The 25,155-nt window shown below is 38.3% G+C and overlaps 1 protein-coding gene across 12 annotated transcripts in view; it reads right to left on the bottom strand.

Annotated features, from left to right (window-relative positions):
* Positions 1-25,155, bottom strand: part of def8 (differentially expressed in FDCP 8 homolog) — a 180,910-nt gene that overhangs the window by 83,917 nt on the left and 71,838 nt on the right. For all 12 annotated transcript variants that reach the window (NM_001328206.1, XM_073929047.1, XM_073929052.1 and 9 more), the window contains one exon: positions 1,359-1,456. In NM_001328206.1, the coding sequence (NP_001315135.1) occupies positions 1,359-1,456 (98 nt within the window). The remainder of the gene's footprint in view (positions 1-1,358; positions 1,457-25,155) is intronic.

Here is a 25,155-nt window from a genome sequence, read left to right as displayed (position 1 = left end):
ACTATGCTAATAATTATGTAGACATCCACATTCTGAATCCTAAAATTATGTTTTGTAACCTAACAGTAGTGGTATTTTTTGCAAAATTATATTAATGGTATGGAGACATTTGCATATGTATTTGATATATGTAGACTTAGAATTGACAGCTATTTTATATTTTTTTTTACATACAGGGCCACTGGAAACCCACACAACTACAAAGAAGATGGGAATTCTTAAACCAGTAAGTAGCAGCAGCAGCAAAATTAACTTTAAAATCCCTGTCAACTGTGCTAAATGTCCCAGAAGAAGAGGTGGTGGTCAATTTAAGAAACATTATCAATGCATTTTTTGTGCTTTTGAATTATTGTATTTACTCAACTTGGAATACAATGACTTTCTAAATATGTCTGCATGGTAAATATTTGTAGATTCAGCTTAACATGATTGAAGTTGCTCTCTGATTATTATTTTTTTTCTTGAGACTTTCGGAAGTTTTTTTTTTTTTTTTTTTCTGTTCTGGAATCACCTGCCAACCAGGGTTAAGTAATCCACTGTTTATATTTGATGGTGTTTTTTAAAGTCTGCTTTTAGTATGTAAGAATTCATTAATTCATTTTCTTTTCGGCTTAGTCTTATGTGAACATATTAGATGAATTTATTGAACTGGTTTAACCATTACAAATTTGCTTTCATAACATTATATTACCTTTTGAGGAACTGTAATATTTAGGTGGCTGCACTAAACAACCTCACAAAGTAACCTCACTAAAATATTTACCATTTCTGATGTTTTTGACATTTTTGCACATATCTGTTAATGTATTAATAATACTTTAGCTTTGTGAGTATTATGAGAGTTAAATTGCATGACTTTATAAATGTAGATTTTATATAAATGTTCAATGTATTTTTTAATGTACTTTCACAATAGTGTCTGTTTAATAAAAATAAACAAATGTGGCAATGTGTAGTGTCTCATTATTTTGTATTTTTATTTTTCAGTTTCTTTTCTTTTCGACAATAGGGAACAAATTCAGTAAAATTGCTTTAGCAATAAAAATTTCTCAATTAACTTTTTTTTTTATTAGGTGAAACCAAAAACGCATGTTACAAGAATTTAAAACATTCAATTAGGTCAATAACATAATCGGGCAGACTTGGTGGCTTTACAATGGGCTCAAGACAGTATTAACAGGCTGTTTCTACTAATGTAAAAAAATTATTTTGTCGAATTCAATTTTTGGCAAATTGAAAAATGTAGATGTGATTTTAATTTACATATATATTTTCTTACTATATATATTTTTTTATATTATTATTATTTAATCATTAAAAAATAGTATTACTACAGAGTGACTAAAGAGAACACTTACCACAGGTCGAGAAAAGTGATCTTCAGCCAAGCCCAGATCCATTGGGGGATCTGAATTTTGAGATTTGATTTCAGAAGAGAAGATCTCTGCCTTCACCCCTGTGGACACAGAATATTTATTCAGATTGCATACTTAGATCTTTCCTTCAGAATGTGATCCTGTTACATCTCAGCCAGCTATACAGTGTCTATGTGACATGAGCTGATCTTCAAATTTATCTTTAACATCTGAAATGGACAAATTATGCTTGTTTTGTTTAATGGTACCACTATAATAACTGCACATTATCAATCATTAAACATTAGCAAATAGTTTTTCATTATTTTAAGCTCTTTTGTTTGTTAAATCTTCATAAAAGTTGCTGTATGTACAATGTATCTATATCTTAGAAACACCATAATATGTTTGCAGATATTTGAAAACAACGCCAAGTGAACAGACTTGTTTACCTGAAAAACAACGCTATTGTCAGTTATTTTCCTTTGGAAATGTGCGTTTTATGTAGGAACATCTGTCTTTGTTTTGGTCTTGAAATCTCACATAATACATATAGTTTCTCATGTCTTTATGATTATTAATCAAGTTGAATGTTTAAGGGCATAGATTATTTGACCTTGGTGTCATCCATCTTCAGAGTAAATCTAGAATAATATGTGTCATTGTTTTTTTCTTTTTTTTTCAAATTATTTGTTTTCTCTGGATCTACCAAGCTAGGTCAGAGGTCATGGAGACCTCTTGAGTGGACCTGGACTTTTGAAGGATTGGAAACAACCCTAAGTTATTGGTCATTTTATATGTCAAATATTTTAAAGTAAATTCCATTGTGTGTAAGCTGCCAGTTCGGATGCTGATAATAACAGTTTTAACCAGTTTGATAAGATGGCTCAGAAAACACTTCTCAGCCTTAAGTAAGAAACAGGGGGGTATTCCAGAAAGCAGGCTATGTGACATTAAGTTTAACAGTAAGTTGGTTGGATAATATCCGCTTTTGGTTCCACTTTTGGGGTATGTTAAATAACCTTAGCAACTTTCTCTCTGAAGATAACCTGCTCCAGAGCAGATTGTGTTCCAGAGTTTGTCTGTTTCAGAGAGTTTACTGAGCATTGGGAACTCTTTTGATGAGAATTTTGATGGAATATTTGATAGAAGCACAGATATACAAGTTTTTTCATTATGAGAGGATTATAACTGCATAGTACTTTTCATAACCAACTGAATATTTAAATGAGCGTTGATATTTTTCAAAAGAATCATTATTGTATTTAACAAACCTTTTGAAATCAAACGTGACAAACAGTGGATGTGCTCTTACCATAGAAAACATTCAGTGCAGCTTTTGTTTTTGCGTTAGGGCATTTTAGGCTACTGTACAATGTGGCAATAGCATGTAGGGCCATCTGTATGCCTGCCTGGCAATGAACTGTTTTATACACTTTTGTACAGTACCTTGGCCATAAATCACAGCGTATCATTCCACAGATGATTCAGAGTGCGGCAATAGCGTAGCGGACAGTCCCCCATTAAGAAACAACAATGCTAACAGTGAAGCGAGTTCAAATCTCACATAGAGATCTTGTTTTTTTTGTTTCGCTTTCTTTCTCTGTCTCTCTCCCTCTCTGGACCCCTCACATTTTCTGTAGCTGATATACTAAGAAGTAGCAGCTTTGTCTTTTGTAGGAAAAAATATCCATATTATAAGAAGTAGTCATCTATTCACACTGTACACACAGACTTGATACATTTTTAAATATCTTTTTTTTTCCGGGGTTTCCAAATGCCATTGGTTGCCTTAATTGCAGCCTGTTTTAAAGTTCCATCAGTCATTAAAGGACACTGATAATATGAAATCGGTCCATAGTATAAATGTAGAGGTAACAACTTATTTTTCTGTCCTTAATCTTCTGGATGGAGACAAACCACTTGAAATGCCTCTGAGGCTTTTTGTTTATGTGTTGCATTTAGAATCACCGCCAAGGAGACAACCATTCATGAGTAATGTCATCAGAGATCCGCAACATAAACCTTCTGAGAATATGATGCAACAGACTCAAGGACCAGTGCAAACCCATTACTATAAACTCCAAATGCTGTGACTTACTTCTTCACCATACAAAATGACACCACAGCCATCATTCAACAATGACAATTCTGTGAATAAAATAGCTAGGTATTAAGCACGCAGGGAGCTTGTGAATTCCATGGTGTAATAACATGGTGTAAAGAACAGAAATTGCTCTTTGCTAATAACTGGAATCTTTTCTGGGAGCGTCCTAGGCTCTTCCGTCCTGACGGCCTGCACCCCAGTCGAGCCGGAGCTGAACTCCTGTCGGACAACATCTCCAGATTACTTCGCACCATCTGACTAGCAGGTAAAAATTCACAAAATTCACATTATAGCCACCTAGACTCTTGTTCACCCCACTTAAACATCAGTAACGCATATCTGGCAAAACCTATGGAGACTGTGTCTGTTCCTCGTATTATTAGATTAAGAAATAAACGTACTACGTGCTCCAGAAAAAATCTAGTAAGAATCAAACCAGAAAAACCAGTTGAAAGTGAAAATACAAATTTCGTAAAACTTGGTCTCCTAAACATCAGGTCACTTGCACCTAAAGCACTTATCATTAATGAAATAATAACAGAAAACAATCTTAATGCACTCTGTCTCACTGAAACCTGGCTGAAACAAAATGACTATATTAGCTTTAATGAAGCAACTCTTCCAGGATTCTTATATAAACATGAGGCTCGTCAAACTGGTCGTGGTGGTGGAGTTGCATCAATCTTTAGTGATTTCCTTAATATTAAACAGAGAAACGGACTTATGTTTAGCTCCTTTGAAACATTATCGCTTAATGTTCAGCTTCCAGATACTATGCAAAACCCTATTTTATCTCTCGCTTTAATCACCATATATAGACCCCCAGGACCATATGTCAAATTTCTAAAAGAATTATCTGATTTTATTTCTGACTTACTAGTCAAAACTGATAAAATGCTAATTGTAGGTGACTTTAACATCCACATAGATGACGCTAATGATACATTAGGGCTCGCGTTTATGGATTTAATACACTCACTTGGGATAAAGCAAAACGTTGTGGGTCCAACCCATCGCTTAAAGCATACATTAGATCTAATTCTGTCTTATGGAATCGAGGTTATTGACGTAGACATTATACCACAAAGTGATGATATTACAGATCACTACCTCTTACTATATAAGCTGTGTTTACCTGAAATCAGCAAACCCGCTCCAATACTCCGCCCTAGTAGAACTATTGTTCCGTCAACTAAAGATGAATTTATAAATAACTTACCTGATCTCTCTCTATTTCGTAATGCACCCGCAAACTCAAATGATCTTGATGTAGTAACCAGCAGTATGGATGCCATCTTTACTAGCACACTAAATACTGTGGCACCCATCAAATTAAAAAAGGCTAGAGAGAATAAAACTATACCATGGTATAATAGTCATACTCGTGCGCTCAAAACAGCAACCCGCGCCCTGGAACGTAAATGGAAAAAAACTAATTTAGAGGTCTTTCGAATTGCGTACAAAGACAGTATGTCCAGCTATAGGAGGGCTCTAAAATCTGCCAGGACTGAGCACCTGCGCAAACTGATAGAAAATAATCATAACAATCCTAGATTTTTATTTAACACCATCTCTAAATTAGCAAATAATCGTTCATCCTTGGAACAAACTACTCCACCGCAAATTAGTAGTGATGACTTCATGAATTTTTTTCAGAAATAAAATAGAAGGCTTTAGACAGAAAATAGGAGATGCCAAACTTTCTGCACCGGCTTATACTCCCAATCCTGTAAATATTTCATTGAATCATAATAATAACCTACACTGCTTCAAAATCATAGAACACGAAGAGTTAGTAAAAATTATAAATAGCTCTAAACCAGCTACGTGTATGCTGGACTCAACTCCAACAAAATTACTGAAAGAGCTGCTACCTGCTATAGGAGAACCCCTTCTTAACATTATCAACTCTTCTTTATCTATAGGCCATGTTCCAAACTCTTACAAGCTAGCTGTTATTAAACCTATTATTAAGAAACCGCAACTAGACACCAACAACTTAGCTTATAGACCTATCTCAAATCTTCCATTTATGTCTAAAATACTAGAAAAAGTTGTTTCCACTCAATTATGCTCCTTTCTGCAGACGAACAATATTTTTGAAGTGTTTCAGTCAGGTTTCAGGGCTCACCACAGTACAGAAACCGCCTTAGTGAAAATTACCAATGATTTACTCTTAGCTGCTGACCGAGGGTGCGTCTCGCTATTAGTTTTACTCGATCTTAGTGCGGCATTTGATACCATTGACCACAATATCCTCATAAATCGCTTAAAGTCTACAGGTGTCCAGGGACAGGCTCTACAATGGTTTAAGTCACATTTAACTGACCGCTACCAGTTTGTGAATATTAATGGACAGCCTTCACAAGTCAGCCCAGTAAAGTATGGGGTGCCTCAAGGATCAGTTTTAGGCCCTTTACTGTTTACAATTTACATGCTACCTCTGGGAGACATTATTAGAAGACATGGGATCAGCTTTCACTGCTATGCAGATGATACTCACTTATATATTTCAACTAAACCTGACGAGACGTCTGAACTTTCTAAACTAACTGAGTGTATCAAAGACATCAAAGACTGGATGACCAACAATTTTCTTCTCTTAAACTCCGACAAAACAGAATTATTACTTATTGGGCCTAAATCTTGCACACAGCAGATCTCGCAACTCAATTAACAATTAGAGGGATACAAAGTTAGCTTTAGCTCTACTATAAAAGATCTGGGTGTCATATTAGACAGCAATCTAACTTTTAAAAACCATATATCCCATGTCACAAAAACTGCCTTCTTTCATCTGAGAAATATCGCTAAATTAAGAAATATGCTATCCATCTCAGATGCAGAAAAGCTAGTCCATGCTTTTATGACTTCGAGACTGGATTACTGTAATGCTCTATTTGCTGGCTGCCCAGCATCCTCTATTAAAAAACTTCAATTAGTACAAAATGCAGCAGCCAGAGTTCTGACCAGGTCTAGAAAATATGATCATATAACCCCAATTTTATCCTCCTTACACTGGCTGCCTGTTAAGTTTCGTATTGAATTTAAAATATTACTTCTCACCTATAAAGCTCTAAATAATCTAGCTCCTGTTTATCTAACCAACCTTCTGTCTCGCTACAAACCAACTCGCTCTTTAAGATCTCAAAATTCAGGGCTTCTGGTAGTCCCTAGAATAGCAAAATCAAGTAAAGGAGGTCGAGCCTTCTCTTTCATGGCTCCTACACTCTGGAATAGCCTTCCTGATAACGTCCGAGGCTCAGACACACTCTCCCAGTTCAAAACTAGATTAAAGACCTATCTGTTTAGTAAAGCATACACTCAATGCATCACCTAGCGGGTTCCACACAGGCTTCTGCATCTTGCTTATATACACTATGAACAGCAGCTACGCTAATTATTCTCTTTATTCTCTATTTTCACCTGGGGATACTCATCCCGAGGTCCTCAAATTATGCGGAGTCACTGATTGGATCCAAGACCAGCGACGTGATGATCCCAAGGATTCCATATCCGGGACCAGGCCATATCCTGAGCTGCTGCTACGCTGATGGTCGTGGGGAGTGGAGAACATGAGTCTGATTCCAGCGACGCTCCAGGGACAGACGAGTCTTCGCTGAGGCCATCTTCCAGCCTAAACCACGGCGAATGAAGCTCTGCACAAGACTTTTGGCCAGCGGAGAAATTAAAATGGTCGTGCCCAACTGAGTCTGGTTCCCTCAAGGTTTTTTTTCTTCACTCCCATCAGGTGAAGTTTTTTTTTCCCTCTCCGCTGTCGCCACTGCCTCGCATGGTTCAGGATTGGTAGAACTACGCATAGATGAATTTGCTCTTCAGTGTTTGAACTCTCAGTAATGATTAAATCACACTGAACTGAGCTAAACTGAACTGAACTTAAACACTAAAACCTGAACCACACTGTTCCAGTTACTATGACCATTTATGTGAAGCTGCTTTGACACAATCTACATTGTAAAAGCGCTATACAAATAAAGCTGAATTGAATTGAATTGAATTCTGGTCTTTTCAAGTTTTTCAAAGTTTTATTCCAGATAAAATTGATCTGGATTTAGTAATCCTTTTTTTGCAATTCGTGATCACGTAATCCAGCTTACTTTTTGAGTCAGTTTTTCAAAGCAACATCGGATTGGATTAATATGATCCAGATAGGAGCTTTTCAGGATCCCTAAATCTGAATAACAAGTGCTTAAACAGGATAGGAAATCACAATGAAGAACTATAGATGTGTAAAGATCAACAAGTAGAATAGCCAGTGTGGGGTCAACATGACTTTCTTTTTATTTGAAATGAAAACACACATTTAAGAAAAACTAATAACAAGAAAAACCCCTCCCCATCCTTTTCTAGCAGTCCACTCATCTGAGATCTACAACACAAACACTGTACATTGAGGATATTTATAACAAGTTTTAAATATAGATGTTTTAATTAAAAAAGACAATGTCAAAAACTCCACAATAATTTCAGGCTTCCTCATCTGATGTGAAGAGACCAGCTTGTCTAAGCGTAGCCTTTAGGAGGAGGATCTTAAGTCTGGCCTTTTGCTGCAGTTTTTCCTCTGCCAGACGAAGCTGTGCTTCTGCCCTTTCAGTCTCTTTTTGCAATTTTAAAAGTGATTTAAAAAATCTGTGATTGCCATTCTTTGCAGTAATCATTGCAGTAATCATTTTATTCTGCCACTAATTGATATATATATATATATATATATATATATATATATATATATATATATATATATATATATATATATATATATATATATATATATATATATTTATATATATATCACATATTTATATATATATCACATATATATATATATATATATATATGTGATATATATATATAAATATATATATATATATATATATATATATATATATATATATATATATATATATATATATATATATATATATATATGTGATATATATATGTGATATATATATAAATATGTGATATATATATAAATATATATATATATATATATATATATATATATAAATATATATATATATATATATATATATATATATATATATATATATATATATATATATATATATATATATATATATATCAATTAGTGGCAGAATAAAATTGAATGTTTTTGTTCAACTTTGACAGCTGTTTGGGGGATTATTTTATAAGGTCAAACTCTTTCTGTACGTTAAAGCCTATATTCACTGTAGCTGATCCAAATCCTACAAAAAAGGTCTGAAAAACCCAAACTAAAGGTTTAATCCGAATCAAAACCAAGATTGGATAACGTGATCCAATCCAATTATGTATCCGTTTTTTCTTTTGAAAAACCCATTTTCAAGATTTGATCCAATCCATTTTCCAAAATCCTAGTGGATTACTTCTGAAAAACCAAGCCCTGGAATCCATAATGTATTGAAGCTAAAGCAGCCTGTGAAAAGACAAGTGAAAGGCATGGTCTACACTCACAAGACAAACGTCTTACCAGGTACTGCAGATCAGACATATAATTCAAGTGCTAAGTTGGAGGATGTAAATAAAAAGTGTCCAATTTTTAGGAAGCCACACCCTCTTAAACACTGTAGAAGTTTTCAGAGTAAACCTTTAGATAAGCGCAAGGCCATTTTAAAAGAGAATAGTTTGTTTTAGGTGTTTCGCCACTACTGCTCATCTGGCTAGAGACTAAATCAGTTGTTAAATGTTAAGGAATGTGGCAGTGAGGCTCACATTGCAGCACTTTACCCTGGACCACCATCGTTAACTCTATATGAGCAAAGCGGGGAAAAAGATGTAATCGCAGCTCAGCCCGAAATCACTTCCAAGTGTACTGAGGTCTGTGGTTCTGACTAAAGCTCATGTTATTGCTTTAAGATTAGTTTGGTCAAAGTCTACCCAGACAAGTGTCCAGAAGAAGCAATCAAGCTTTATGTGGTCTTAGACGACCAGATAAATAGATCACTCCCAGAAGTAAGTTCTTTGAATTGATGCATGTAAAAAGTTAAAGCTCAACATACACTTTGCGCACATGTGCAGGTGTGACAGATGACAGGGAGGCGAGCCGCAGGGTTTGTTATGGAGTCTCTAGATGAAGCTGTTAAAAGTGAAATTGAAAGTGAAACTTTGATTGAATGCAATGACATACCAGATGACAGGAGTGAGATACCAACCCCGGATGCAACATGTTGGCATATTCACCTGAATCCCATTGCACAATGCATTCCTGCTTTAGATCCAGAAGCCCAAATTCTTATTCAGCTGAGTTGAGATGACCTGCAGGTTCATAAAGTGCGAGAGCAACGTAATGGACCTAGTAATTCACCCTATGCACAAAAACTAGATCTAGGGGATATCTACTTGGGATCTGTACATTAACAGATCATATATCATGTACTCGACGAGGCAGTATCGCAGTAGGTAGTGCTGTCGCCTCACAGCAAGAAGGTCACTGGGTTGCTGGTTCGAACCTCGGCTCAGTTGACGTTTTTGTGTGGAGTTTGCATATTCTCCCTGCCTTTGCGTGGGTTTCCTCCGGGTGCTCCGGTTTTCCCCACAGTCCAAAGACATGCGGTACAGGTGAATGGAGTAGGCTAAATTGTCTGTAGTGTATGAGTGTGTGTGTGAATATGTGTGTGGATGTTTCCCAGAGATGGGTTGTGCCTGGAAGGACATCCGCTGCGTAAAAACTTGCTGGATAAGTTGGTGGTTCATTCTGCTGTGGCGACCCCGGATTAATAAAGGGACTAAGCCCACAAGAAAATGAATGAATGAATGATATCATGTACTTGATAATCGACGTCCATCTTTATTCCCTCCTTGTCCCAATAAACTCAGAATCAAAGATAAGTTTGATGTCAAGCCTCAGACAGAAATATCCCTGACATGCAACACCTTTGTCATTGATGATTATGTCATAGGTGTAACGAATATAGCCGACCAGACACATAAATATTTTGCTTTTTTATTCCACAACCGAGCCAACTTTGCCCAGAGAAGACTCGAAACCTGATTCCAAGGTATTTACGACCCAAAGGAATGTGCCATGCGGCATTAAACACAGGAACGGCTTACAAAGGCATATAATGTTTAACTGTACCTAAGCTAAACAACCTCTTATACTGTTCAAGTTTGGACTTTTCGGAAAGCTCACTCGCTGTACAAATTGATCGTTGACATTTTATTTTAATATGAGCGCAACATATTAACGTTTTAAGAGACTTTAACATTTCTGTCCCGATTTGCATAAAATTTGCCTATGCAAATTCTTCTGCCTCAGACAAAGAGCTGTAAATTACTATTCCAGGAAGTTAGCTTCTAATTGGTCAACTTTCCATGGAAGGTGGATCTGAACCCACCCTATAAAGTTAGGACCAAGCTAAACTGACTCTCTCTCTTGGGACCTCTCTTCGCTCGCTCTCTTCACACCCCTCTCTGCTCTGAAACACGCTGCCTGGGAGCTCCCCCCTCTCTCTCCCAACTCCAGGTAACCCCCCTCTCTCTCCCAACTCCAGGTAACCCCCCCCTCTCTGCTCTGGAAACACGTTGTTTTGAAACTTTCAACTCAGCAACTAACTCACAAACCTAAGTATTGAAACCTTAAAGAAAGCAGGCAGAAACCCAGACGGAAAGGGTTAATCGCACCGCGCTTGGACATTTCACCGCCTAGAACACTTTGGCTGCTTCATCGTGAAACACCGACTTCCCCACTATAACCCTCGTGGAAACAAAGAACGGACGAACCATGTGCTCAACAACGGGAGCTCTGACCTCACGGACAGACCGCAATTATCAACTCTCTTCCAACATCTAAACTGGTGTGAGCTTAATTCAACCCTAAAGAGACAGTAGAAGGGTTATGTTGAATTTGATTACGTTTGGTTTGCTTGGTTTGTTCTTACAAACTCCGAGGTTTTCCCATCATTACACCTTCTCAACCTGTTACCTCACTTTACGTTACTCTTCCCTATGCTTGTATGAATGTGTGTTTGTGTTAGGTGTTAGTTTCTGTTAGTCAATAAAGTTTAATTTTGTATAAAGAAAGGTGCCGGTGAATATTAACAAATCTAATGTCTTAAATTTTGATCTTGCTACCCTGCTCAAACTTTATGTTGAATGCATCGCTGAGCGATTCGTTTGTTCGGATCAAAAGAGTCGATTCATTTGAAGCCCCGTTCAAATGAATCTTCCTCCCGCTAAGCTAGTCCGCTATATAATGTTCCAGAAGGTACGCGAGCATTGAAATCTGAATCATAACTCGATACATTATAACGGCGGGAAAGGCGTGGGAAGAATAACCTTGAGCTAATTTACTACAGTAATAATGGTGTAGATATGCGAGCACTTTAATGGACATTATAATTTGTCACAGATTATTAATGTGGATATACATGCAAGTTAATCTACATTATTATTATAATTTGCTACATGTTTATTTGTGGAGAATAAACAAAGCATTAAATATGTAATTTTTACATAGGTGATACTATCTTTGAGAAGTCTAGGGATGATAACAAACTTGGATCGTCTATCGAGGATAGATGCTTCCTAGAGATCATGGATAGGGATACGTTACCAATTAAGACATCACATAAGCGATTTCCTAACAGCAGAGAACAGGTGCTAACCTGCCTAACCTCACTTTTGCGCATGTGGAAAGCCAGAAATAAAATCTCACTTTTTGAATTTCATGAGAAACATCTTCAATCACGAGCATGCAGAAGCAGCCCCACCTCTCCAAGAAGGTCAAGAATGTTGGTATCTACCCATTTTTGGGGTTTATCATCCACAGAAACCTGGTAAGATGAGAGTTGTCTTTGACTCCAGCACGCAAACACAGGGTGTCTCCTTAAACAGTTTTCTTCTCTCTGGCCCAGATCTACATAATAGCCTCTTAGGTGTTTTACTCCACTTTAGAAGGGAGCCTGTAGCTGTGACTACGGACATCTAACAGATGTTTCACAGCTTTCTTGTGAAAAAGGAGGAGAGAGTCTTTCTTTATTTCTTCTGGTTTAGGATATTGACGCCAGCAAGGAGAATATCGTATATCGCATGAGGGTGCATGTATTTGGAAATAGTCCATCCCCTTCTGTGGCCATTTATGGACTTCGACGTGCAGCAGTGTACAATGGACAAAAAAAATAAAATAAAATAAAAAATAAAAAGAGTATGGTTAAGATGTTAAATGCTTTGTAGAGAGGAAATTCTATGTTGATGATGTTTTTTTTACAAAGCCGACAGCTTCAGAAGCCATTGACTTGCTCACACGAACTAAGGAGCCACTTCAAATTTGAAGAGGCATAAGTTTGCTTCAAACAGCAAAAAAATGATAAATCCATTCCCAGCTGAAGATCATGCAAAAATGTTCAAATATCTCAATTTGGATATTGAACCTAATCCCATTCTACGTAGTCTTGGGCTCAGTTTGAATGTGAAGAGAGATGCATTTACCTTTCAGGTAGCAGATATCAAGAAACCCTTCACATGCAGAGGGATGCTTGCAACTGTAAAAAGTTTCTTTGACGCAGGGTTTGTTGCTCCTATCATTATTGAAGAGAAATTCAAGACTGGGATTCCCCTCTCCCTGAGAATAAAGAAGGAGTATGGGGGACATGAAGAGAATCTTTACAATACCTTAGAGAGCTGGAGATTCTAAGAACGCATGTTGATTGTGCACTCTCTACGGCTCTGAAAACAAAACTACACATTTTCTTTGATGCTTGTGTTAGAGCAATCGCAGCAGAGGCATATCTTCATGCCATTACTAAAGAAGGTGCATGTCACACTGGGTTTGTCTTTGAGAAGGCTAAGCTGGCACCAGAAGTATTGGGAGAATTAGAATTAGGAGCTCCAGGCGTATACTGGACTCCATGTTTCAACAGATTATTCCTTCCTGTCTAACACATGAGGTGTTATCTACTCTGATGGCAGAGGTTACTGGAATTGTCAACTCAAGACCTCTTACTCCTAAATCTAAAGACCCAGAATCAACTTTCATGTTGACATCAGCTACCTGTATGCTTCTAACTTAGAAGGGACACACACCACTCTCACTCCTGGCAACTTCGAGGAAACTAATCTCCAAAGACAGCAATGGGAACGAGTAAAACATCTTTCTGGAATAGATGGAGGCGAGAGTACCTCACAATAGGCTTGGGCGGTATTACGGTATTATGGTATACCGCGGGATCTAAAAATAGCAACGGTGTCAGTTTCAATACCGTTATACGTCATAAAATATGAAATATCCTTTATTTAATGCCTACAAAAACGTATGTGTGGTTGTCATCAAGGGACAGTGTGGAGGAGAGAGGGAAAGGAAGGGGGAGAGGGAGGGAGAGAAGGGGGAGAGGGAGGGAGAGAGGTGATGTGACGAGTCGCGCTTCAAAGTGTCCTGCAGTTTGGGAGTTTCAACTGAACAGAAGGGAGACGTGGTTAATATGAACGAGAGGTCTGCATTAGAGCTAAAGATCTTTGCCCGAACCCGGCGAGAGCCGAAAAAATCCAAATCCCTGCATTAAAATCCATCCCTGCAAAGGTGAAACAAATGATGACGAAGTAGTAAAAAAAGCAAATTTTGACGGCGGTCAAGTCAGTCACTAGCTCATAAGGAGCGGTTATTCCAGCCGCAGGTATTTCGCGGTCGCTCATACACTGCGTATTACGGTAGAGCCCTAAACCGCAAGCTGACAGGTAAAAAGAAGAGGCCATTCGCTAAAGTGAAACTGCTGTCATGGAAAATTAAATGCATGTTCCTGACTGGTAGAAGATGAACAAACAATCCAACCCAAAACTTGCAAAATCAGCCAGATCAGAACTCTGCATCTCGACCTGTAGCCGCAGGAAAGGGTGTTCAGCTGCTGGATGCACCATGAGTGAGAGACTGCGCTAAAGGCAGTGGATTTAATAATGTTCCTCCACAAACACACGTAGCCTAATCTTGGTGAGTAAAGGGTTTTTAAATTATAAATAAATTTTAATTAAACCATATAATCATAATGTAGACAGAGTATACAGGCTAATGGTGGCATTATTCTTTTAATATTCAGCTTCACTGCCGCCCTAATGCCAGATTGTGAAGAGAAGAAACAAACCTTGCACAGCCTTTATCTTAATTTCGTTATTGCCAAAATACCCGTCATCATTTAGAGTTTATTTTAATTTGATTTGTTAAGCAAGATTTCTTTTCATTGGTGTGTAGGCTAATTTAAAGGCTAAGTGCATGTACCTAGACCTATAGAGTGCTGAGATGTTACGATGTTACAGCTGTAGGACTTATTTTATTTCTTTGTTCCAACTTTCAAGTGGCCTATAGTCTACGCTTGTTACGAATAAATGATGTTAAAACATATAAATGACTCATTCTTGAAAAAAACGCATTAGAGCTGTGTGCATGAGCACATTTTAATGTCGGGCTGTAAACGGGTTCGGGCTGTATAAAGCTGTCAATCAAAATGTAACTGTCGGACTCGGGACCTATCGGGTATAATTTTTATTGCCCGATTACAGCTCTCTGCATTCCCGCTGCTGTTACGCGGGAGCCGGCCAGATTTCTTACGGTGTGGAAGTAAATTTCTGAATAAATCACGGGAGAGATGTGTGTGTGTGTGTGTGTATGTGTAAAAGAGAGAGAGAGAGAGAGAGAGAGAGAGAGAGAGAAAGAGATGCTGTGCTCTCTCGTGCACAGCATCTCTCTCTCTCTCTCTCTCTCTCTCTTTCTCTCTCTCTCTCTCTCTCTCTCTCTCTGACCGCGAGCCTAAAGTCGCATAGAATGTATTCAGTTTCTGAATGGTTTAGGCTTAAGCCAACAGTTTGGTGACGCTGTCTGAGCTTTACGTCATACTTTTTTTTATTACGCCGGTAATACCGGATACCGGGGTAAAATATGGAGGCAGTTTGACGGTATCAAAACTTGGATACCGCCCAAGCCTACCTCACAACCTTGCAAAGCCAAAGCAAATGGCAAAAGGAACATCAAAATTTGACTGGGTGATGTTGTCTTTCTAAAAGACATTCAAGCCAAACGTAACGAATAGTACATAAATGCTAAAAGTATAAGTTAGAGCATAAAAAACACTGTTAAGTGATGATTATGCTAATCAGAGCTTGAATGTAGCCTTTTGAAATTTGTTCAGATAACACTGTGAATAATGTTAATTGATTTGTGATCATTTGTGAACTCTCTGTAATGGGACCTTTGTATAGTCTTTGTATGCTTTAGTTTTACAAAAAAGAATAAGGAAGAGGAAAGAACATAACAGAAAAAAGTTCCAGCTTCACTGCTTCGTCTGACCCTTTCTTGATTCCTGACTGTTTGCTATCTGTAATATCGCTTAGAAGAACCGCGCTTATAGGACAAATTAATATTCATTTCTAGCCATAAGGTATTCATGTGACTTTATTTGTCTTTGAAAATGAACCTTATACAGCTACTTTAGACTTGAAATAAATGAAGTTTCACAAACTAATTTCGAGAGGAGCACGTGATATGATTGACTGCAGCTGGCCACTCATCTACACTCATTAGCTAGCCAATCAGATCGATCCAAACTCACTATAATAACCTAGCTGAGATCTACACCCCTATCTTCGTTTTCCGAAGAAACCCCCCATCCACCCCTTCTCCTCCTTTCCTCTTTTGCTGAGGGGAGCTCTCGAGAACACCTGACCTCGTACTCCCCTCACATGCTTTATGGACCTGGCGGGAGCCCTGGGCTCAACTATCTCCGAGCTCAGGGTTCTCTCCCGGGACAGCATGCCAAACCTGCTAACTTGCTAACAAGTTGTCAAACAGTATCTAAGTGTGAACTCTTGAAATAAATGAAAGGTTGTTTTGTGATACAATAGTGAAATTTAAAATGGAAAAGTGCAGAAAAGTTCTTACACTGCTTGTTAGAAGGAACAAAAGGCATGCAAAACAAAAAGCATAAAAATAACCTAAAGCTACCTGACAACAATCACCTACAACTGTGACAGATTGTGTGGTTTAAGGTCAAATAATTCAACCACTGGTGAGCCTTTTATTAAATCAGATCAGATCAACTCCTCGTACTGGTGGCCCACAGCAGTTAGACAGGCCTCAGCCTCCTTTCTATGAGCTACATGACATAAAGAATATTCTAGAGTGTTTAATACATAGCTCCAGTAATCAAATATTACCTTTTAAGAGAAAGTTTCTGTTTAATCTTGATTTTAGACAGAGGCCTTCTAGCTCCAAAAGGATACAATTTCTGTAAGCCTTTAAAGTCGATACACATTATTATTATGGCTTTAAGAAATTAATGGCAGGAAAATTAAATGCATGAATGGTTACACAACATACTCAAAAATTATTTAAAATAGAAGTTTAATCTTTCATTACAATAAAAGAGAGGGTGGCATGTGTAATTTAATGAATTAACAAGTTTTCTTGCTATTTATTTTTTCTTATCTTATATTTCTTTCCTTCGTTAAAGCAGATTTGTAATCTGTGATTAAAACCTCCAGCTCCGCCTCTGTAAAGTGTTGTTTCGCTCATTCTAAAAGGACCTAATGTGAGTATTAGGGTTATTATATGATTAATGACCCTCAAAATAAAGTGTGTGTGTGATCCGCGTCTCACGCCTTCAAACGCCGCATGCGTGTCAGGATTGCCTTCAGAGTCATTTATTAAATGGAAAAAAAAAAGGATCCACGCAGCTTCTCCTAACGCAGAAAATTTTGTTTTTACTTATGATATTTGGCGCCAGATTATCAGGAGTGACGATTTTGTTCACTTTGACTGGAAACGACAACCACCCTGCTTTACTGTAGCGATGGTATTAGCCTGGTGATGAGCGATGCCTGGTTTAATCCAAATGTAACGCCTGGCAGTCTCTCTAAAGAGTTTAATTTAAGTCCCATCAGACATGAGAATTTATTTTTCTTATAATCTGAGAGTCCTTCAGATGCCTTTTGGCAAATTTCAGGTGTGGAGTGGCTTTCGCCTGGCCACTCTACCATACAGGTCTGATTGGTGGATTGCTGCACAGATAGTTGTCCTTCTGTAAGGTTCTCTTCTCTCCACAGAAGAACGCTGGAGCTCAGACAGATCACCTCTTGATCACTTCCCTGACTAAGGCCCTTCTCCCCCGATCACTCAGCTTAGATGGCTGGCAAGGTCTAGGAAGTGTCCTGGTGGTTCCAAACATCTTCCACTCATAGATGATGAAAGCCACTGTGATCAATGAAACATTCAGGGCAGCAGAAAATTTTCTGTAACCTTCCCCAGCCTTGTCCCTCGAGACAATCCGGTCTCGGAGGTCTAACGACAATTCCTTTTTCTTCATGCTTGGTTTGTCAACCCTGGGACCTTATATAGACAGGTGTATGCCTTTTCAAATCATGTCCAATCAATTGAATTTATCACAGGTGAACTCCAATTAAGCTGCTGACACAAGAATGATCAATGGAAACAGAATGTACTGGGGAGCTCAATTCAGAGGCTGTGAAAACTTAATTATATGTGACTTTTAAGTAGGGCTGTGCAATTAATCGAAAATCCGATTTCGATTTTGGCTTCTAACGATTATGAAAAACCATTAATCGAGATAAACAATTATTGCATCATATACCACCCCTTTCCACTTGTACACATTGTTGCTCTTAAAAGCGCGAAAGACCGCTTATGTGTGTGTGTGGCGCGCACACACAGAAGCATGCAGTCAGCATTTGGTCTCATTCGCGCACACAGACAAGCAGAGCGCACATAACTAAAGTCATTTACGTGATCGCTTTAATAGTGGGGAGTGGAGAACATGAGTCTGATTCCAGCGACGCTCCAGGGACAGACGAGTCTTTGCTGAGGCCATCTTCCAGCCTCCACCACGGTGACTGAAGCTCTGTACAAGACTTTTGGCCAGGGGAGAAATTAAAATGGTTGTTCCCAACTGAGTCTGGTTCTCTCAAGGTTTTTTTTCTTCACTCCTATCAGGTGAAGTTTTTTTTCCCTCGCCGCTGTCGCCACTGGCTCGCATGGTTCAGGATTGGTAGAGCATCGATGAATTTGCTCTTCAGTGTTTGGACTCTCAGTAATGATTTCAAATCACACTGAACTGAGCTAAACTGAACTGAACTGAACTTAATTTTTATCATTAATCAAACAACGAGAAAATCTCTCACTGCTCTTGACTTAAGGACTTTTGTAGCTAAAGTGTTTTTTCTTACGGTGAAGATGCTTAAAGCACCGTTTGTTTCATGCTTTTATTCTATTATATTTATTTCTCTTTTCTTTGTGGAAAATAACTGTACAGTATATATGCAGTTGAAGTCAGAAATATTAGCCCTCTTGAATTTTAGCAACCTTTTTCCTCCCCAATTTCTGTTAAATGGAAAGAAGATTTTTTCAACGTATTTCTGAACATAATAGTGTAACATAACTGGTAACATATATATTGTAACATATATGCTGAAGGTAAACATTCCATTTAACATTCCATGAAAACGGTCTGGGTTTAATCTCCAGGACAATTCAAATCACTTGGTGACGAAAAGTCTGGCTTAGAAATTCCTGGTGACAAGTTAACGAGTCTGGAAGACTTCACAGAATCGTCCTAAATAACTCTCTGCCAACTTCAAAAGAACATGGCAGATAAGATAAGAGAAAAAAAACATCTTTAGTCAGCGTTCTACTCACAGACAAAAGACATTCCTCAAAAATTAAACAAAGACATTTAGAACCCAAATCTCTTGTTTAATTACATTTAACTTTTGTAATGTGTACAATCCCTGATATAGACTATACACATTCGTACTTTCAGGCTTTTAAAAAGCATCAATGATGTAAGGATATGGGAATTATGTTGATGTACTTGTGTTTGGTGTCAAAACAATGCCCTGGACATTTTACAACACATGGTGCATAGAGCATGATAATAATGGGCACGGCCTGCATTTTTTTAATGCCCTGAATTAAAAACCGTCCTTAGGCTGCGGGAGGACCCAAAATTTGCATACGAACAGCCTAGAGACAAAGAGAGGTTTCGCGCTCAAACTTTGTCCTTAAATCATTGGTCGAGAATGCTGAACAGGTTGTCACGTGACCCGCAGGTATAACCAGACTGATCCCCAACATCTGTAGAGAAATCCAAACAAAGAACCCATCAAAGGTGGCCCCTTGGAGGGCCACGCGGCTCTTCTACGCCGCATGGACTTTCCCAGCCACGCTTTTCTTATTTTTTGGCAAAGTAAACTCAGTTCAAAGTTTGCGATCGTGTTCATCCGAACTGTATTACAAACTCAACGCATCAAGAAGGACATCAAAGGAGTTTCATCAGGAAGAGACTTGCATAAAGAGAGAGACCTCCAGACATGAAAGTCCAGGTATTTTTAGTTATGGGAATGAGCTGTGCCCCTTTTATCAAAAAGGTGTTTTTTATAATCTTGGTGAGCCTTAAGGGTGCGTGTGGAACTGAAAGTTTTGCCACTCTTTATCTGAAATCTCTATTTCCTCGCTTTACTATTTCTCTTTGTTGTTACGTGTTCTCTAGACCTGTATAGACCCGACCACTCCACGTGGTTTACCTTTGTTCTATGTTTAATGTATGTCCGTGCGTTTGTTCGTTATCTGTCCGACTAGTCAATAAATCCCATTATAAATCAAATGAATTGTATTGTTTGCCTCACCAGAAAATGTCACTGAAATACAGATTCCCCTGCCTAGCTGTTATAAGTTGATTAAAACTTATAAATGATTAATTTACTTCACAAGAAGTAGCAATTAAATTCCCTTTTTCAAAATGAATAGATCATTACCGTGTCCGCTCGGAAGAGCCGCTCTGCTTAGGTTTGTTTGGTCAAATTAACAATAAATTGATCTGGAATATTAATGATTAATAATAATTCGTTATTGTTGATAATTAATATTCATAATCTGAGAATCTGCTCGGTCGCGCGGGCAGGATCATATACCGTGTGAAGCCATCAGTAAGGACCATCAAAGTGTGGCCAGCGGGGGCAGACTCCACACTCCAGGACAGGTTTCAACACACAGACTGGGGTATGTTTGCTTCCCAGGCCACACATGGCTCTCACACAGACATTGACAGTTACACTTCTTCTGTTCTGGAATACATCAACACCACCATAGACAGTGTTACAACCCAGAAACAAATCACCACATACCCGAATCAGAAGCCATGGATGAACAAGGAGGTGCGCCTCCTGCTGAAGGCACGCAACACTGCCTTCAGATCAAGGGATGCACAGGCCTACAGCACTTCCAGGGCTAATCTGAAGAGGGGCATCAAAAAGGCCAAGCACTGCTACAAGCTAAAACTAAAGGAGCACTTTTCCAACTCTGATCCTCGGCGCATGTGGCAGGGCATCCAGGCCATCACCAATTACAAACCCAGCCAGTCCACACCCATAGCCACAGGCGTCTCCTTCCTGAATGAGCTAAATGACTTTTATGCCTGCTTTGATAGAGACAATAAAGAACCCTACACCAGGATCACTTCCTTCACCGACCACTCACCTATCACACTCACCTCCTCAGAAGTACACACGGCACTAAGTCGTATCAATGTGCGTAAGGCTGCTGGACCAGACGGTATTCCTGGGCGTGTCCTCAAAGCATGTGCGGAACAGCTCGCTGGGGTATTCACAGACATTTTCAACCTGCCGCTCCACCTAGCAGCTGTGCCAACATGCTTTAAAACCACCTCTATTGTGCCAATGCCCAAACACTCCAGCCCAACATGCCTGAATGACTACCGGCCTGTAGCACTCACACCCATCATCATGAAGTGTTTCGAGCGGTTGGTCCTGGCACATCTAAAAGACTCTCTGCCATCCACACTCGACCCACATCAGTTTGCCTACCGTGGCAACAGGAGCACAGATGATGCAGTCTCTATAGCACTGCACTCTGTACTCACACACCTGGACAATAAAAACACTTATGCACGAATGCTGTTTGTGGACTTCAGCTCAGCATTCAACACTGTCATACCCTCCAAGTTACTGATCAAACTAAAAGACCTGGATATCGACACATCACTCTGCAACTGGATTATGGACTTTCTGACTAACAGACCACAGAATGTTAGATCAGGTCACATCTGCTCCACCACCGTCAGACTCAACACTGGTGTACCACAGGGCTGTGTGCTAAGCCCTTTCCTCCACTCCCTTTTTACCGTTGACTGTAGGCCTGTTAATAGATCCAACACCATCATCAAATTTGCAGATGACACCACAGTGATTGGTCTAATCAGCAACAATAATGAGACTGCCTACAGGGAGGAGATACAGCATCTGGCCACTTGGTGAACTGACAATAATCTGCTCCTTAACACCAACAAGACCAAGGAGCTAATTGTGGACTTCAGAAAGGGACGAACAGGCTCACATGATCCCATCCACATCAATGGGATGGCCGTTGAGCCTGTCTCATCCTTTAAGTTCCTGGGGACCCACATCTCAAAGGACCTTTCCTGGACCACCAACACCTCCAGCCTGAACAAGAAGGCTCACCAGTGCCTATTCTTCTTAAGGCAACTGAAGAAGAACCAGCTTTCATCAGCCGTCTTGGTGAACTTCTACCGCTGCACAATAGAGAGCATCCTAACAAACTGTGTCACAGTCTGGTATGGAAGCTGCTCTGTTGCTGAGCGTAAGGCACTGCAGCGGGTGGTGAAAACTGCCCAACGCATCACAGGGACCACACTGCCAGCCATAGAGGACATCCAGAAGAAACACTGTTTGCGCCGAGCACGCAGTATTCTGAAGGACACCTTTCACACTGCTTACAGACAGTTTTCTCTCCTGCCCTCCGGCAGGCGCTTCAGGCTTCCCCGGACAAAAACCAGTAGACTGAGGAACAGCTTTTTCCCCAGAGCTGTCTCCCTCCTGAACTCTGCCCCACACAGACTCTTTTGCCCCCCAAATACACCCCCACTCTCCTCTAACTTAAACTCCTCGCAATAACTGCACTGTTTAACATTTGCACATTTAAAATTTGCACATATTCACTGCACCACATTGAACTGTTTACTTATTGAACTGTACATATCCACTGCATATGGACATTTGTAATTATGTACACACCCACCATACATATACACTTGTAATCATGCTTATTTATCTCCATACTACTGATTATTAATAGCAACCTGTACATATATTCATATATTGTAACATATACACTTGTAATCATGTTCATCTATCCCTGTACATATATTCATATATTGTAACATATACACTTGTAATCATGTTTATTTATCTGCACACTACGGACTATTAATAGCAACCTGCACATATATTCATATATTGTAAATCTGTTCATAGCTTATCCAACCTGTATATAATTTTGATAGTACATCCATCTGTAAATATCACCATAGTTTTTCTATAACTGCACTTTATAACTTATTCCTGTATCCTGCACTTGCTGCTATTGCACTGCTGGTTAGACCTAAACTGCCTTTCGTTGCATTGTACTTGTACATGTGTAATGACAATAAAGTTGAATCTAATCGAATCTAATCTAATATACAATCATATGTTTGTTTGACCAAATTGACTGAAGCTTAAGCCGGAATATTAATAATTAAGAATAAACCGTTATTGTTGATTATTAATATTCATAAAATGAGCTAATTTCTGTTACAATAGTTTTAATATCTCATTTCAAATTACTGATTTCTTTTATCTTTGCTATGACTCCAGTTCATAATATTTCACTAAATATTTTTTCAAAATACAAGCATTCAGATTCAAAGTGTGATTCAAAGGCTTTATTAGGGTAATTAGGCAAGACATTGTATAACAGTACTTTCTTCTGCAGACAATCTAAAAATATATATTGCTTAAGGGGGCTATTAATATTTGCGTTAAAATGGGTTTCAAAATATTAAAAACTGCTTTTATTCAAGCCAAAATAAAACAAATAAGCCTAGAAGAAAAAATATTATAGGAAATACTTTTAAAATTCCTTACTCTGTTAAACATCTTTTTTTTTTTTTATTCTCAGGAGCACTAATAATTTTGACTTCAGCTAATAATCGTTTTGAATGATTGTGATTACAATTATGACCGAAATAATCGTGATTATGATTTTTCCCAAAATCGAGCGGCCCTACTTTTAAGTTGTTTATATATATATATATATATATATATATATATATATATATATATATATATATATATATATATATATATATATATTTATTTATATTAGGGATGGGAAGATTAACCGATATGTATCGATATGCGGTCATGCGCGTGCACTATGCGAGTGCATCGGTAGAGCAGCAGAGGATGAATGAAATTTTGGAAGCAAATCGAGATGCATCGGTTTTTGTGAGATGCATCGGTTTTTCCAAGATACATCTTATATTTTTTATATAGAATGTATTTTTTATTTATTAACAAGTGTTGTCAACCTGTTTTTGGCGCATAATTTAATCGACCTACATAAAGTATGCCTTAGCAACGGACTTGCGGATGTGTACACTTACACTACAACTCAGTGTAACAGGTGTGCGGATGAAGCTAGTGGTGCGCCCTCAGAAAGTGGGAGAAGCAAAACAAACATTTTATTCCCCACTGAGTTCTAAATCTAAAGTATGGCAAAATTATGGATTTAAGGATGGACGACTTGACAGGACAGATGCAATTTGCAAAATGTGCCGAGCATCTGTAAAATACACGGGCAGTACGACTAATCTGTAATCTCACTTGAAGCGGCGCCACGGTGTTGTTGTGGAAGCATCTTCCAGTGTTCCTGCATCCCCGGCTTCCTGCTCTGCTTCAACTGTAGCTACCAGCTCCAAAAGGGGTGAGAAAAGCATTGCAAGTTTTTTCCATGCGCAACAGTTTTGTGCGCTCTACGCCAATTACGGATGTTATTGCATTGTTCGTCTGCAAAGATATTCAGCCTAGTGTCACGGAGAACGAAGGTTTTAAACACCTCCTCCTGTTAATTTGTATTTAATTATATTTTTATTAGCCTGTTGCTTACAGTGACAGTGATGTTTCAAAGCAGCACAACACTGCTAGTTCACAACCTTAAGTTTTTAATATTCAGTGGCAAAATATCTTTGTAAAACTTGTTTTCATAGTTGAAAAGTTAAATCACAATTCTTGCTGTGCAATGGTAAACCTTCATGTTAAAAGAGTGCAAATATATAATTTTTTAATATATATTGCACTTATACATTCTGTTTATCTTGAAAATACTTAAATAGTATGTGCTATATGTTCTAAAATGGCCTTCTACTGTAAACTGACACTCTGGCTCTGAGAGAAAAGTTTGTTTAAAAAGTCTTGGTTTTGCTTGGTTAATAAATAATCAAACTCATTCAATGGCACAGCATCCTCTTTCACAATCTCATAAACTTGATCTAATTAGTTGCTGAATTATCGCATTGTATCGTGATATTGGTGTGAATCGTATCGTGTTGCATCGCAATATGTCACAAATGTATCGCTAATATATCGGATCGTATTCTTTGTATCGAGATGCGTATCGGATCGGCATTATAGCTTAGATGCCCAACCCTAATATATATATATATATATATATATATATATATATATATATATATAAATTTGAAACATTATCAAAAAATCCTTTTTCACTTTGTCATTATGTTATGTCATAATTAATTTTATCCATTTAGGAATAAGTCTGTAACATAAAAAAATGTGGAAAAAGTGAAGTGCTATGAATAC

Source organism: Danio rerio, chromosome 18 (genome assembly GCF_049306965.1).
Source record: "Danio rerio strain Tuebingen ecotype United States chromosome 18, GRCz12tu, whole genome shotgun sequence".
NCBI lineage: Eukaryota > Metazoa > Chordata > Actinopteri > Cypriniformes > Danionidae > Danio > Danio rerio.
Note: the sequence above shows the minus strand (reverse complement) of the source record. Positions and strands in the feature narration are given on the sequence as shown.